The following is a 16,024-nucleotide window of genomic DNA, read 5'->3' on the forward strand; positions in this document are numbered from 1 at the left end:
GTCAGTCCACTTTCCATTAGTCTGGTCATGACAGCGTGCAGGCGTCTGTCGTGCGTTTCCTGGTCATGTGCATGCACGATAATGTCGTCTGGGATGTTTTCAACACCCTCTATTCCAGCTAAGGCATTAGCTATCTCGTGCTGATATTGCTCACTAGCTGAAGATACACCGAATATCAGCCTCTTGTACCTGTATACTCCATTATGTACTGCAAACGTTGTGATTTCTCATGACTCGGGTCAGTTCTAGCTGGTGATAACCCCATTTCAGGTCTAGCTTACTAAACACCGTCGAGCTGTTCATACCTTGGAGTATCTCATCAACGGTGGGGATTGGATATCGTTCCCTCACTATTGCCCTGTTCGCTCGTCTCATGTCTAGGCATAACCTTACATCCTTATCCACTTTTGGTACAATAACCACAGGATTTACCCATGGGGTGGGACCAGTTACAGGTTCGATAATGTCCATGTCCCTCAATTGTTTTATTTTGGCTTCTACTGCCCCCCTTAAGTTGAATGGTATACGCCTGAGTGGCTGGGCCACAGGCTTCACTTGTGGGTCAATATACAAACTGATCTGTTTTGTGTTCAGCCTTCCTACTCCCTGGAACACCTTTGGATACCACTGTTCTAGTAGCTGTCTTACATCTACCACAGCTGAGACATCTGTGCCTATTTTTAAAACTCCTAGTTTCATGGCTGTCTCCCTTCCTAGCAACGGCTCTCCATGGCCTTTAACTACAATGAACTCCGCCTGCTCAGTTCTCTTACCTATTGTAATCCCACATGTGAATACACCTTTAACTGACAGTGGTCGGCTAGAAGCATAAGAGAATAACTTTCTCTCTGTCTTAGGGACATGTGACTGACACTTAATGTGTTCTGACTTTAATCCTTCCCATGTATTCTCATCTATCACATTACTAGTTGCACCCGAATCAATTAACATTCTCAGGTTTACTCCCCCCACACAAAAGGTAAGTCTCTCTGTCACGTTATTTCCAGTAACAGCAAATGCACAGTTATTTTGTTCCTCTACATTGTTCACACTGTGTTTCTTTGTACCCTTTGTGCGGCATACTTTGGAGAAATGATCCTTTCCCTTGCACTTATGACACGTTTGTCCGCGTGCTGGGCATTTCGGATCTCTGCCCATGTGGTCTGTGTGTCCACATCTGTAAATTTCCTTTCCTTCCTTTCGCCATTTCCCTTTGGTTTCTCTGTCGAGCTTTTCACATAATACCCTCTTTTCTGCGTAACACGACGAACAGTATCTGTCTCCGTCTTCTCTGTACATGACATGGCTGACATCTGCTCCTCGATGTTTTCACATTGTGAGGCCAATTGTAACGTGCGGGCGAGCGTTAGATCATGCCCTTCCTCTAGCAATTTCCTCCGCACATAGGCTGACGTGCACCTACTCAGGATAGCGTCTCTTATTTGATTATCCGCAACCCCCCAAAAAGCACAGTCTTTAGCAGCCTGCCGCAAGCGAGTAGCAAATTGTTGCACAGTCTCACCTGTCTTCTGGGACAACTTATGAAAAGTCTGTCTAGCAAATGCTGCGTTGACCTGGGGCACGAAGTAGTGATTCAAAGCACGAACTGCCGCCGTGTAGTCTGCTGGCTCTCCTGTGTCCGGTAGAGTCGAAAAGATATCCTGGACATCTGGTCCTGCTAGGTGTAGAAGTAGAGCTCTTCTCCTCTGCTTTGTGGCACCTGTAGAGGTATTGTCGATAATGAGTCCTTTGCTGTCGGCATAAAGCTCAAAAGACGTTAACCACCTCGTCCATCTTGGACCCAACGTGGCTGGCTCGGCGAAGTATGCAAAATTTTGAATGCCGGTCTTCTCCATCCTAGCTAACTAAAACTTGGGCATCTACCTATTTAAAATGATTCCTTTAGTTATCCTCGTCGCCAATGTTGTATCTATGCTTTAATGCGTTCAATCAAGCATGTAGATACGTCGAATTAAATCAGAGTCAGGCAGACAGGCTTCTAACTGTGATCTTTACTTTATTGGTAAAATGGCTGACTGCAGCTTTCCCGGGTAATTCCCATAATGCAATGCACATTACATTACCGTATTAACTGGTGTTAAACTCGCACATTACATTACCGTATTGACTGGTGTCAAACTCGCAATCAATACACGACAGTATCCACTCTGTCAAAACCTTTCATAATTTTAAAGACCTCTATTAGGTCACCCCTCAGCCTTTTTTCAAGAGAAAAGAGGCCCAGCCTGTTCATCCTTTCCTGATATGTATATCCTCGCATTTCTGGTATCATCCTTGTAAATCTTCTCTGCACCCTCTCCAATGCCTCTATATCCTTTTTATAATATTGCGACCAGAACTGTACGCAGTACTCCAAGTGTGGTCTAACCAAGGTTCGATACAGGTTTAGCATAACTTCCATACTTTTAAATTCTATACCTCTAGAAATAAACCCTAGTGCTTGGTTTGCTTTTTTTATGGCCTTGCTAACCTGTGTCACAACTTTTAGTGATTTGTGTATTTGTACTCCGAGATCCCTTTGTTCCTCTACCCCACCTAGACTTTGTTTTATATTCATTTATATGGGATGTGGGTGTCGCTGGCACGGCCAGCATTTATTGCCCATCCCTAGTTGCCCTCGAGAAGGTGGTGGTGAGCCGCCTTCTTGAAATGCTGCAGTCCGTGTGGTGAAGGTGCTCCCACAGTGCTGTTAGGGAGGGAGTTCCAGGATTTTGACCCAGCGACGATGAAGGAACGGCGATATACTTCTAAGTCAGGATGGTGTGTGACTTGGAGGGGAACTTGGAGGTGGTGGTGTTCCCACGTGCCTGCTGCCCTTGTCCTTCTAGGTGGTAGAGGTCGTGGGTTTGGGAGGTGCTGCCAAAGAAGCCTTGGCGAGTTGCTTCAGTGCATCTTGTAGATGGTACACACTGCAGCCACAGTGCGCCGGTGGTGGAGGGAGTGAATGTTTAAGGTGCTGGATGGGGTGCCAATCAAGCGGGCTGCTTTGTCCTGGATGGTGTCGAGCTTCTTGAGTGTTGTTGGAGCCTCGCTCATCCAGGCAAGTGGAGAGTATTCCATCAGACTCCTTACTTGTGCCTTGTAGATGTGGAAAGGCTTTGGGGAGTCAGGAGGTGAGACACTCGCCCCAGAATACCCAGCCTCTGACCTGCTCTTTTTGCCACAGTATTTATGTGGCTGGTCCAGTTAAGTTTCTGGTCACCCTCCTAGTGATAAATGACTTCCCAATACTTCCTACCAAAATGTAATACCTCACATTTATCTGTGTTGATTTTCATTTGCCAATTATTTGCCCATTCTGCAAGTTTATTAATGTCCTCCTGTAATTTGTTGCAGTCCTCCTCAGTATTGACTATTCCCCCCCCCCCCCCAATTTGGTGTCATCTGCAAATTTTGAAATTGTGTTTTTTATCCCAAAGTCTAAATCGTTAATGTAAATTGTGAACAGCAGTGGTCCCAGCACTGAACCTTGTGGGACACCACTACCCACCTTCTGCCACTGTGAATAGCTACCCTTTACTCCCACTCTCTGCTTTCTGTCTTGAAGCCAGCCAGCAATCCATTCTGCTACTTATCCCCTGACTCCGCATTCTCTGACCTTATTCATCAGCCTATTATGAAGCTTGCTCTGATTTGCTAAAATCCACATTTTGATTAATTCTTCCTGCAAATTTATCCATACTATTAAAGTTTTTGTGAGTAACAACTTATGATTGAAGGGAGTGTACGATTATAGAGGTTTATGTAGAGTGCCTCCAGCACATTGCTGATTGGTCCATGGTAACAGCATATTGGTCAGCTGTGGCTCAGTGGGTAGCACGCTCTAGGTGGGAGGGGCTAGGAGTGAGCAGGTGCTGCTGGCTGCTTGATTACTGCAGAGAGTTGGAGTGAGTTTGTAAAAAGTTGGTGGTGGTTTTTTTTTCAGGTTTTAGGGCGTTTTTGGTTCTTAAACAGCAGCCAGATGTCTGAAGAGTGGCCTGGAGTGCCGGGCCCCTCAGAGGATAATATCCTCAGGATGAATTTAATCAAGGGAGAAAATGTTGGGGGGAAGAGAGACAAAAAGGCCCAAAAGATTTGGGCCGGGACTCCAGGAGGTTTGGAAAAGAAAACACGGTGGTGGTTCAGTGCGAGGATAAGGAGATACGAGCTTGGGATATTATCCAGGCGGTACATGAGGACTGCGGCGAGGGACGCTGCTTTGCCTGCCGACCAAAGCCGAATGTTGAGTTTGAGGTGACGGTCAGTCGCCGAGAGGAGGTGGAAAGACTTTTACTGAGTTTGCAGGTTGGAGATAAGTTCTTGGAGGTAACTCTGCTATATTCTGAACAGGTGGTGGTCTCAATCTTATATTGAGGACAATGTGCTAATAAAAAAATTGGATTCGTGGGACATTAAAATTTGCTCGGCAATAGAGGAGATACTATCCAGGAACGCGGGTAGCAGATGGAACCCGTATGTAAAGGTGCGGTTCCCAGAGGGCGTGAAGTCATTGCCATGTAGCATGAAATTCGAGACAATGGAAGGGGTGCAGTACTTCCGGGTACTGCATGATAACCAGGTGAAGGTTTGTTATTATTGTCTTGGACACGACCATCTTGTAAGAAGCTGTCCAGACTTGTACTGTTATATCTGTGGCGAGTCTGGCACATCGCTCGGAGCTGCAAGGCGGAGAGCTGTAGGGTGTGTCACAAAGGCCCCACCCGCTGTGAGTGTGAGGCAGAAGGAAGCCCCTTGAGTGACGTGGAGATGGGAGAAGGAGCAGGAGGTGTGAGTGGAACGGCTGGAGGAGCGGAGCAGGCGGAGGACACAGCTGGTGAATGGAAGGAGAAAAGAGCACAGGAAGAGGCAGAAAATTGCGGAGCAGTGAACAGGACAGAGATGGTGGAAAACACACCAAGTATGATGGAAAAGGACAAAGACAGCAGAGGGCAGCACAGGTCGAGGGCAGAGTCGAGTCATAATACGGCTCAGCTCTCCCTAAAGAATCTGGTGTCCGCAGGGGGAGAGGAGGCGGGAGCGGGGTGCGGGGTAAGTGTAAGCACTCCAAAGGAAGACGGGGTAGTCGGACATCTCGGAGCAGGAAGGGACAAGACAAGGAGAGGGTGCAAGAGGCAGGAGCCTTAAAGGGGCAGCAGGATGGGCGCGGGGAGACAAAGACGCCAGAAGCGAGCAAGATAGGTGCAGATACGCCATTATCCCAGAGAGAGAAGAAACGGGGAGTAAGGGTCAGCGGTGGAGATGAGGCCAAAGGAAATGGCACTACTGGAGAAACTGTGATAGCAGGAAGACTCTCTAAGGGAGATGATGTATCTGACGGGGAGCAGGGAGGGGAGGTTACAGAAGAGCTCGAGAGTGAGGAGTCAGAGGGGGACAGAGACATGGAAGTGGGGGGTGGGGTGGCATCGTGTGGAAAGGGAAAGGTTAGTGAGGGGCAGAAGGAGGGAGAAGGGGCAGCTCCTCGGCCCAAACCTAATGTAAGGAAGAGGCTGAAACTGCAGGGAAGGTTCAAACAGGACAGGAGGTGAAACAGAGCCGGAGGCTGCAGGAGAAAGCAACAGCTGCCCGAAAAGTTGAGAAAGAGCACGAGAGGAGGGAAGGGCCGGAGATTAAATGATGGGGGGATTATCAGGCACACTTCCCTTATTCAGAGCCATGATTACTGATCAATTTTTAAAGTACAATAGACAAATTAAACTTCAGGTTTTGATGTTAACATGTGGTGGAGGAATGGCTGTGCAGAGCGACAGACTGGATTTGTATGATACAATGGAATGATCACGATGTTGTAAATGTTTTAATGTTCAATAAATAATATATAAAAAAAAGTGGGTAGCACTCTCGCCTCGGAGCCAGAAGGTCATGGGTTCAAGTCCCACTCCAGAGACTTGAGCATAAAACTCTAGGCTGACGCTCCCAGTGCTGAGGGCGTGCTGCACTGTCAGAGGGGCCGTCTTTTGGATGAGACGTAAAACTGAGGCCCCGTCTGCTCTCTCAGGTGGACACGAAAGATCCCACGGCACAATTTCGAAGAAGAGCAGGGGAGTTCGCCCCAGCATCCTGCCCAATATTTATCCTTCAACCAATAGCACAAAAAAAATTATCCGGTCATGATCACGTTGCTGTTTGTGGGAGCTTGCTGTGTGCAAATTGGCTGCCATGTTTCCTACATTACAACGGTGACTTCTCTTCAAAAGTACTTCATTGGCTGTAACTTGCTTTGGGGCATCCTGAGGGCATGAAAGGCATCTGATTTTCATCGCCCCACCATTGGCGGCCGTGCCTTCAGCTGCCTGGGCCCTAAGCTCTGGAATTCCCTCCCTAAACCTCTCCGCCTCGCTCTCCTTTAAGGCACACCTTTAAAACTTTGAACAAGCTTCTTTGGTCACCTGTCCTAATGTTTCCTTATGTGGCTCAGTGTCAAATTTTGTCTGATAACAGCTTTTGCGAAGCACCTCGCGACGTTTTGCTACGTTAAAGGTGCAGCACTGCATAAATGCAAGTTGTTGTCGAGTGTGTTGCTCTGTTTAGACAATAGTGAAAATCACTCGGTAACTCTTACCCTGCGCAGGGAATAGACTTTGGCGTACACATGTTACCTCTGATTTTAAGTTCCTAAGGATGTTAACCTGTTGCTCTTTTGAAATGTTACATAGAATTACATCGAATGTGCAGCACAGAAACAGGCCATTCGGCCCAACTGGTCTGTGCTGGGGTGTATGTTCCACACTCCTCCCACCCTTCTGGCATATCCTTCTATTCCTTTATCCCGCATGTACTGTACTTATCTAGTTTCCCCTTAAAGGCATCTATACTATTCGCTTCAACCACTCCCTGTGGCAGCGAGTTCCACATTCTCACCACTCTCTGGGTAAAGAAGTTTCTCCTGAATTCCCTTTTGGATTTATCAGTGACTGTCTTATATTGATGGCCCCTACTTTGCTTTAATTTGGAGGGTCATTGCAGGATTATTTATTGTACGTTTTAATTTGTGTCAAAACAAAAGCGAAAGAAAAGAAGCAGCAATTAGCCACAATGGATTGACGGGAAAGAGCACACGTAGGCAGTTTGCAGTAATACCTTGTAGGGCATTGACCTCCCAGAAAGGATAAAGAGGAATTAACTTACTGCTGTTTTTGGAGGGACTGCTACCATTTATCAAAAGGGGGATAATTAGATTCCATTCAAATCTAGGCTACAACAGCAGCAGCACATCTTTACTTTTAAACCTGGAATCTGCCTGAGTGGCTTCTTATTCAAACACAGAACAGAAAGCAAGTTTTTCTTCACTGGTTTGATAAATATGTGATTATTGTTGTCCTTGTTCTTTGGCTCAGTGTTCCTGGCTAATGCTCAAAAGTTTTCTTTCATGACTGCACAATAAACTCATCTCCGTTCTCTTGGGGCAAGTGAATTGATTCTGCTGATTGTGGTTCAGAGAATAGTCTCCTTGAGCAATAATTAAGTGTTCTTATTGGTTCCTCAGACAAATAGTTGCTAGAGAACGCCAGTAACAGTGTGTAAAGAACTTCTGGTTGGTTAACCAGCTCTACTGTAGCTTTAGCTGAAACCTTGAGTTCCACCGGTAGTTCTGCTTTCGAACAGATTGCACCACATGAGTATCCTCTGGAAACTGATTCTCATTCTCAGATGCCCAGTGGAAATAATGAAATGCAGAACATACATAAAGCTGCATTTATGGGGGAGGAGGAGAATTCTTTTACGCAGTGAGTTATGATGATCTGGAACGCGCTGCCTGAAAGGGTGGTAGAAGCAGATTCAATAGTAACTTTCAAAAGGGAAGTAGATACATACTTGAAAAGGAGAAATTTGCAGGGCTATGGGGAAAGAGCAGGGGGGAGCGGGACTAATTGGATAGCTCTTTCAAAGAGCCGGCACAGGAATGATGGGCCGAATGGCCTCCTTCTGTGCTGCATCATTCTATGATGTCCCTTTTTGTTTGAGTAAAGCTTCACAAACCAAAAATTATTTATAGAATAGAGTTATGTAATTAACAAATGGTAACCTTTCCTATATTCCAGGCAATTAGCTTAAAACACCAACAACAGTACAAGGGGTCACAGTCTAAGGATAAGGGGTAAGCCATTTAGGACAGAGATGAGGAGGAATTTCTTCACCCAGAGAGTGGTGAACCTGTGCAATTCTCTACCACAGAAGGCAGCAGAGGCCAATTCATTAAATATATTCAAGAAGGAGTTGGATATATTTCTTGAGGCTAAAGGGATCAAGGGATATGGGGAGAAGGCAGGGACCGGGTACTGAGTTTGGATGATCAGCCATGATCGCATTGAATGGCGGAGCAGGCTCGAGGGGCCGAATGGCCTACTCCTGCTCCTATCTTCTATGTTTCTATCTAATAATACCAATATCGCTATAGTTTCCTCCCTTTCCAAAAAAAAGAGAATAGTTAGCCCTGAAATTGCAGGACTCTGCTTGTGGTTCAAAGTCTCGCCTGTCGAGGGAAGGGGCGTACAGACCGGAGGTTTTAATGCAGAGTCCAGCAAGCACTATTTCCCAATTCCTACATATTGGTTTCAGCCGGCACAAAATCAGGAATGCCACAAATCGGATGCGCCGATACTCCAATCCTATCTCCTGTCAAGCAAGACTCTGCCCCAGGAGTGGAATCATCAATTTCCAGGCGTAACCATTTTTTTTCCTAAGCTATTTGTTTATTTTTAGCTTACATTTTTCTTTAAGTCGTCGCTTTTAAGAGTCTTCCAGTAATTATTCATCGATCGTAAGCCATATCTTCTGAAGCCTGGCCCTGTAATTCAATGGAGCTTTGGTCAGTCCATCTCACGATGATCGCTCGGAGATAATGACGGCTCCTGTCTCTGGGGTTTCTTAATTTCAAGGCTTGGAGCAGTGGTTCCCTCCCGTGGTTCCTTGCTCTGTGATTCCTGTTAAGCATTAGAAATGCCACATGAAGAGATGCATCCTTTGATTTCAGTATTGTTGCCAGCCCGGTTATATTATGGCCCCAAATATCTACAAGCCTGTCCAAGTATCTGGAGTTGGCGGGTGGTCATCGCATTTCCATCCAGATGGTGGGCATCTACACCACTGTGGACTCCTGCCAGAGGGTCAAGAATGGGAAAGACAGCAACCTCAGATATTTTGGACTCCCAACTGTCCGCCCCCCCCCCCCCTCCACCATTATCAGAGACCACAGGTTCGAAATAAGATACGAATTACATTGTGAACAGGAGACTTCCACATCTCTCTACGTGTTTGTGTCCACGTATTGGAGAGTAGACGGAATAATTGAAATTCAGCTCCAGTCATAAAGTTGGATAGAAGTCAATGTGAGCTGATGCTGGTTGGAAGATACTGATTTGTTTTTGTCTAGTTCGTTGAGTCACTCGCCTATGCTTATGAGCAAAATTAAAATCGGAGTAAACCCTGCCTTTTTCAGCACGATGCCGAATCATTGATCTGCAAGTTGTTTAACTTGCATTTAAAATTTTGGTAAGGAGAAGCTCGGAAAATTTTGGGACAACATTTTGAAGTGTAGTACTGAGGGAGTGTCGCACTGTCGGAGGTGCATCTTTCGGATGAAACCATAAACCGAGGCCCCCGTCTGCCCTCTCAGGTGGACATAAACGATCCCATAGCACTACTTTTGAAGAAGAGCAGGGGGAGTTAGCTCATTGCTGTTAGTGGGATTTTGCTGTGCGTGAATTGGCTGCCGCGTTTCCTACATTACAACAGCGACTACACTTCCAAAAAAAAAGTATTTCATTGGCTGCAAAGCGCTTTGGGACGTCCTGAGGTTGTGAAAGGCGCTGGAGAAATGCAAGATCTTTCTTCCAGCGCAGGCAGTGCTGGCTTTTAAATCTCTGCTCCAGCAAGGCTGTCTCCAGGGCTGCTGAAGAATGACCTCGTCCGTTGGGTTAGTGGGGCAGCAATCTGGAGGCAGCAAGCTGGCACCTTGGAGCCCAGCCACTGGAATTGGGCTACTGTCAGTGGCAGCACCATAAGTTAATGGACCGCCTGCAAATTCACATCTAGTAAAAAGGATTGTGCTGCTCCTGTGCACGCCTTGCAACTTTCATGATTGAGTCAGTGCAAAAAAAAATGGTGACAAAAAAAGTGATCAGATTGGCTCGCTCTCTGGTTCCTGTAAGTGGACCCATTATTTAACATGCATCCAGGTTTGATAAAAACCTTGGGTGAGTCCCAGCCCGACAACCCTCCGAGATCTCTGCGCTCCTCCAATTCTGGCCTCTTGCGTATCCCCGATTTCCTTCGCCCCACCATTGGCTGCCGTGCCTTCGGCTGCTGAGGCCTCAAGCTCTGGCGTTCCCTCCCTAACACTCTTCGCCTCTCTCTCTCTCTCTCCTCCATTAAGACGCGCCTTCAAGTTAGTTCTGCAAAATGGTGACAGCAGATAAAATCCTCAGTGTTTTCACACGGTGATCTGCTAAAATGTTTTTGTTGCTTATTTTTGATGATAAAAGTGGATTTTAGCCAAGCAGGGATAGCATCATGAAGACGGACCTCCAGCTGTACAACATATTCGCCTCTCCCGCCTTCTTCAACACGTACCTTTTAAAAGCTACCTCTTTGACCAGGCTTTCGGTTACCTGTCCTAATATCTCCTTATGTGGCTCGGTGTCAAATGTTGTTTGATAACCACTGCTGTGAAGCACCTTGATGTGCCTCAATAAATCCGAGACTCGATGTTAGCGAAACAAAACAAGGCTTTTATTGACTTAGAAGGTAACACACAGAGGAGAATGTATCTTCCATCCAGAGGTCTGCCATACTGGATGTGCTGCAGGCTGGGCCAGCTTACATAGGAGCCAGGTATGGGCGGAGCCCTACACACAGTACAATACAATGGAAATGAAACTGAAACCAACCACAGTCACAGGCAGGGAAATACTGATGAGTGATGAATGGAATATTTCATCACACACCTTGGGACGTTTTACTATGTTAAAGGCGCTATATAAATGCAAGTTGTTGTTATTTGAGTGAAGTTGGGATTGGTAACTCCTTAACGCTCTCCATTTCCCTCTTGCTGCAGACAATGGGAGAGAATGAGAGGACGCCATGGAAGCCTGTCCTGGTTGTTATCACTGAAAAGGACATGCTGATGTATCCCAGCATGCCTCGCATGAAAGAATCATGGTTCAGTCCAGCTCACACCTACCCACTGCTCGCTACCAGGTAAGGAGAGGGTATAAACTTAAAAATATATATATAAACGATGACATAATAAAACTCACTACGCACTTGGTTCCAGTATAAAGCAAGGCTTTAATCAACTTGTTTCAAAACATGGAGTTCTAGTTATCTTTCACTAGTTCCTGTTTACACAATGTCCTGAGCAAGCTGGGCCCACGCCCGAGAATTTATACTCCTTGGACGGCGCCACCAGCTGGCCATCCAGTGTTATTTCATGAGTCTTTCATGGTCACTGACCATCATCAAAGACCCTACCCACCCCAGCCACAGTCTGTTCGCCCCCCTGCCATCTGGGAGACGCTACAGATGCATTCGCACCCGAACGAACGACCAGATTTAGGAACAGCTTCTTTCCCAGGGCTGTCATCCTACTGAACTCCACAAATAAACTCTAAAGCCTGCACATCTGCCAATGCACTTTATTATGTTTATGTTAATGTATTACTAGCCAAATGAATGTTGAATGTTTAAATGTCTTAATCAAAATGTACACTCTCGGGAGCCGCAAGCCTACATTTCGTTGTACTGCACTTGTGCACGAACAATGACAATAAAAGTTGATTATGATTATTATGGATCATAAGATTCATAACAAACGATTTCTTCAGTTTACCAACAGAAACTTTTCAAGAAAGGGATTTTCTCAGCTTATCATTATGACTTTAATTAAACAGGAACTGTAGGATTTTGAAAAGTGTTTCTAATATTCTTTGCATCTAGTCATTTGCACCTTATTCGCCTTCCGCCATCCATGATTAGCCGTCTCTATTGCGGCTGCAGCCCTCGTGTATTTACTGGCTCGCATCTCCTGAAGAGAGGGGTGTGGAATGATTGAATTCAACCCGAGATCAAAGTGGATCTGAAGTTCGCATTGCGTCCTGTAATTCATCACTCTGATAGAAATAGCTCCAGTGAATTCCATGTATCCTTGTTAGTGTAACCCTGACCCCCAATGGCATCCGAATTCAGCCTGCAAACCAGTACCGAAGTGGGATTGTCTTGTCCTGGGTTACTCTCTCGATAGCCATCGCGGTACACACCGCGGCTGCAAAGTGTCGTTCCCACAGGATGATCTTCCAGTGACACAAATTTGAACATTCCCATCCTCCTGTTTAAATCCCTCTATGGCCTCGCCTCGCCCCTCCTTCTCTCCGTAACCTCCTCCAGCCCGACAACACCCCTCCGAACTCGCCATTCCTCTGACTCTTGTGCATCTCTCCTTCCCTTCGCCCCACCATTGGTGGCCGTGCCTTCAGCTGCCTGGGCCCGAAGCTCTGGAATTCCCTCCCTAAATCTCTTCACTTCCCTCTCCTCCTTTTAAGGCCTTCCTTAAAACCCACCTCTGTAACAAGCTTTGGGGTCCTAATAGCTCCTTCTTTGGCTTGGAATATTTTTTTTATTACGCCTCTGTGAAGTGCTTTGAGACATTTTTTTACTAGGGTAAAGGTGCTAATTTAAGTGCAAATTGTTGTTGTATTAGTTCATGGGTTAACATTTTAAGCAGGCGGATACGCCACCTAGTGGTTGGGTGAGTAAATGGAATGATTCAGCCCTGTATTGGAGATTTGAGGATTAACAAGTACTGGCAACTTAAAGGGGCCAAAAATCGTTGGGCCTGCTCAATGCGACCTTGGGTGTCAGCTGTGGCTCAGTGGGTAGCACTCTCACCTCTGAGTCACAAGGTCGTGGGTTCTTTTTTTCTTCCTCATATAAATTTCTGATTTACTGTCTCAATTACACTTACTAAATTCAGTCCGACATCTCCCTCCCCTCTGGGAATCACACCCATTCACTCCTTGTCCTTTGGTCCACGAGCAACACCACAGGAGATTACAGCACAGAAACAGGCCATTCGGCCGAACTGGTCCATGGCGGTGTTTGTGCTCCACACGAGCCTCCTCCCACCCTTCTTCAACTCATTGTATCAGCATATTCTTCTATCCCTTTCTCCATCATGTGCTTATCTAGCTTTCCCTCAAAAGCCTCTACGCTATTCACCTCGACCACTCCCTGTGGTAGAGAGTTCCACATTCTCACCACTCTCTGGGGAAAGAAGTTTCTCCTGAATTCCCTATTGGATTTATTAGGAACTATCTTATGAACTGGTGATCTTAAGGTAATCTTTAAGAAGATTCTGAAGTTCTTCTGTTGCTTTCGCTTTTATTCACCGACTGTGAAATTTGCCTTAACTGGATGAATGGTCTCCTGACGCACACAAAGGATGGCTACTTGGGGACGAGACACCTGAGACTCCCACCTCTGATTATACCCCACCAAGAGCTGACATCTTCAGAAGAAGAAAGGGAAAGGTTGGGCAGGAGGAGGGGGGGGGGGGGGGGGGGGGAGAATAAAAGTTTAATATTTTTGCCTAGTAATTATACTATAGCCTGTGCAAAACAAAAGCAAGGTTGACGAGGTAGTTTCAAGTCGGACACTTAAACCGGAGATGAGCATTTGAAGCTGTGCCGTCTCTCTTCTTGGTGGACTTGCATTGTTCAATAATTTCCTTTTCTGCTTTTAAGCACAAACTCAGCAGTATGGGGCTGATAAGATAGCAAGTAGTTAACACTGAGACATGCAAACAGACCAACAACAACGTGTATTTATATAACACCTTTAACGTAATAAAACGTCCCAAGGCGCTTCACAGGAGCGATTATCAAACAAAATTTGACACCGAGCCACGTAAGGAGAAATTAGGGCAGGTGACCAAAAGCTTGGTCAAAGAGGTAGGTTTTAAGGAGCGTTTTAAAGGAGGAAAGAGAGGTAGAGAGGCGGAGAGGTTTAGGGAGGGAATTCCAGCGCTTAGGGCCTTGGCAGTTAACAGCATGACCGCCAATGGTGGAGCGATTAAAATCGGGGATGTGCACAAGGCCAGAATTGGAGGAGCGCAGAGATCGCGGAGGGTTGGAGGACATTACAGAGATGGGGAGGGGCGAGGCCACGGAGGGATTTGAAAACAAGGATGAGAATTTTAAAATTGAGGCATTGACAGACCGGTAGCCAATGTGCGGGAAACAAACTCCAAAGTAAATATTACTCAAACAACATTGACTTTTCAGTCATTTTGTATACCACATCAATACCAATGTGTATCCCCTACTATATTTTGTAAAATAATGGCAGTGGGGAACAGCTCCTTCAATCCTGAATGTTTCAAAGTGATTCTTTCAGCCTGAAGACTGAGATTCAGGTAGGGAGTGTGCCCTACTCACTAATAACACAAGAACTACCATAGCGGGGGATAAAAAGAAACCAGACATTAATTCTTAAAGCTGTTTCCTATGTTTCAGCGGAAGGGATTTTATGATAATGAGTCAGCGACAGAACAACAATGGCGAGTTGTAGAGATTGGGGTCACGCCTGGGTCATGGGAGAAAATCACCTGGCAATGATCAACCTTTCATTCAGCTCTCTCAGGAAACCTTTCATAGAGGAATTAGTGTACAAAAAGCTAGTCTCCCGGCACAGAGAGCTGGACCTTTCATGATGAGGCCAACACTTCATTCCTTCCTTACATATTGCAATCACTTCCCCCTGCCCACATTCCAATACAAAGAAATAATTAGTGCTTTTCCATCAGGGATTCTATCATTCCATCACGGTACCTAGTGACCATTCCTTGTAATCAGCAGTGTTGAATCAAAGACCCTAAAAGCTTCTTTTTTTTTTTTATAAATCCTCTCCTCCCAGTCAAACTAATATCTTGAAGCTATTGTCCCCGATTTTCGCTCCAAGTCGATTCCCCGCTCAGTCCCGAGATAAAATTAGAGTTGGGTCTCAGTGATGTCATTGGTTTGCAACATGCATATGTAAAGAAGGACCCTATTGGCTCTGGGCGCGTGTCAGGTTAAAATTGCAGATGCTGTGATCGTGGCGCCTTGCCAACAGATAAGAGTGAGGGTGATTGTAACTGCCCACCACCCACGTAGGGCTGAGTCCAGGGTCCTGCTCCTCTGCCTGCAGATACTGGCACCAACTATGTCCAAAGTGTCCCAAGGATGGGATCATCCCTTGGATTGGGGTGGGTGTATTGCGCCTGTAAGGGAGCATCAGCACTCCCCAGAGCCCTGATCTGCCGACAGGAAGAGCGAGCAATACATAGCTGTTCCACCTGGGGGACCTTTCCTTGGTCAAAGAAAAAGGTAGCACCAAGAGACCTTTTAGCTTCAGTGAGAGGCTTAACGCTGGCCACCATAAGGTAATTGATATAACAACAGAAAATGCTGGAAAAACTCAGCAGGCCAGGCAACATCCGTGGAGAGAGAAATAGAGTCAACGTTTCAAGTCAAAACCCTTTGTCAAGACAAGGTAATTGATCCTTGGCATCTGACCTTTTATGGGTCATCAGAAGGACTGATGCCAGCCTGGGAACTGCCCCCCCCGACACGCCTCTTTGGTGCAGGGTTGGGGCGGGGACAAAGTCAACGGCAATCCTATAACGCAGGAAAAAGACAATAAAGACTATACTGCAAATGACGATCGGGAGTGTTAGTGTGACGAGGTTGGCCCACATTGCTGTAACAGATCCTGGACTACAGTGATAAAACATTACAGCAAATATTCACGGGAAACCATTCAACAACAACAACTTGTATTTATATCGCGCCTTTAACGTAGTAAAACGTCCCAAGGCGCTTCACAGGAGTGTTATAAGACAAAAAAAAATTGACACCGAGCCACATAACGAGAAATTAGGGCAGGTGACCAAAAGCTTGGTCAAAGAGGAAGGCTTTAAGGAGTGCGTTGGAATAGTCAAATCTAGAGGTAACAAAGACATGGATGAGGG

General features: G+C 46.1%; 1 protein-coding gene across 1 annotated transcript in view; it reads left to right on the forward strand.

Moving 5' to 3' along the window:
- sntb1 (syntrophin, basic 1) overlaps window positions 1–16,024 on the forward strand; it is a 152,647-nt gene that overhangs the window by 106,390 nt on the left and 30,233 nt on the right. Inside the window, exon 5 of the mRNA XM_085993688.1 lies at window positions 11,075–11,217. Within this exon, the coding sequence (XP_085849814.1) occupies window positions 11,075–11,217 (143 nt within the window). The remainder of the gene's footprint in view (window positions 1–11,074; window positions 11,218–16,024) is intronic.

Source organism: Somniosus microcephalus, chromosome 7 (assembly GCF_052327205.1).
Source record: "Somniosus microcephalus isolate GS21.2 chromosome 7, FLI_Smic_1.0, whole genome shotgun sequence".
In the NCBI taxonomy this organism is placed as follows: Eukaryota; Metazoa; Chordata; class Chondrichthyes; order Squaliformes; family Somniosidae; genus Somniosus; species Somniosus microcephalus.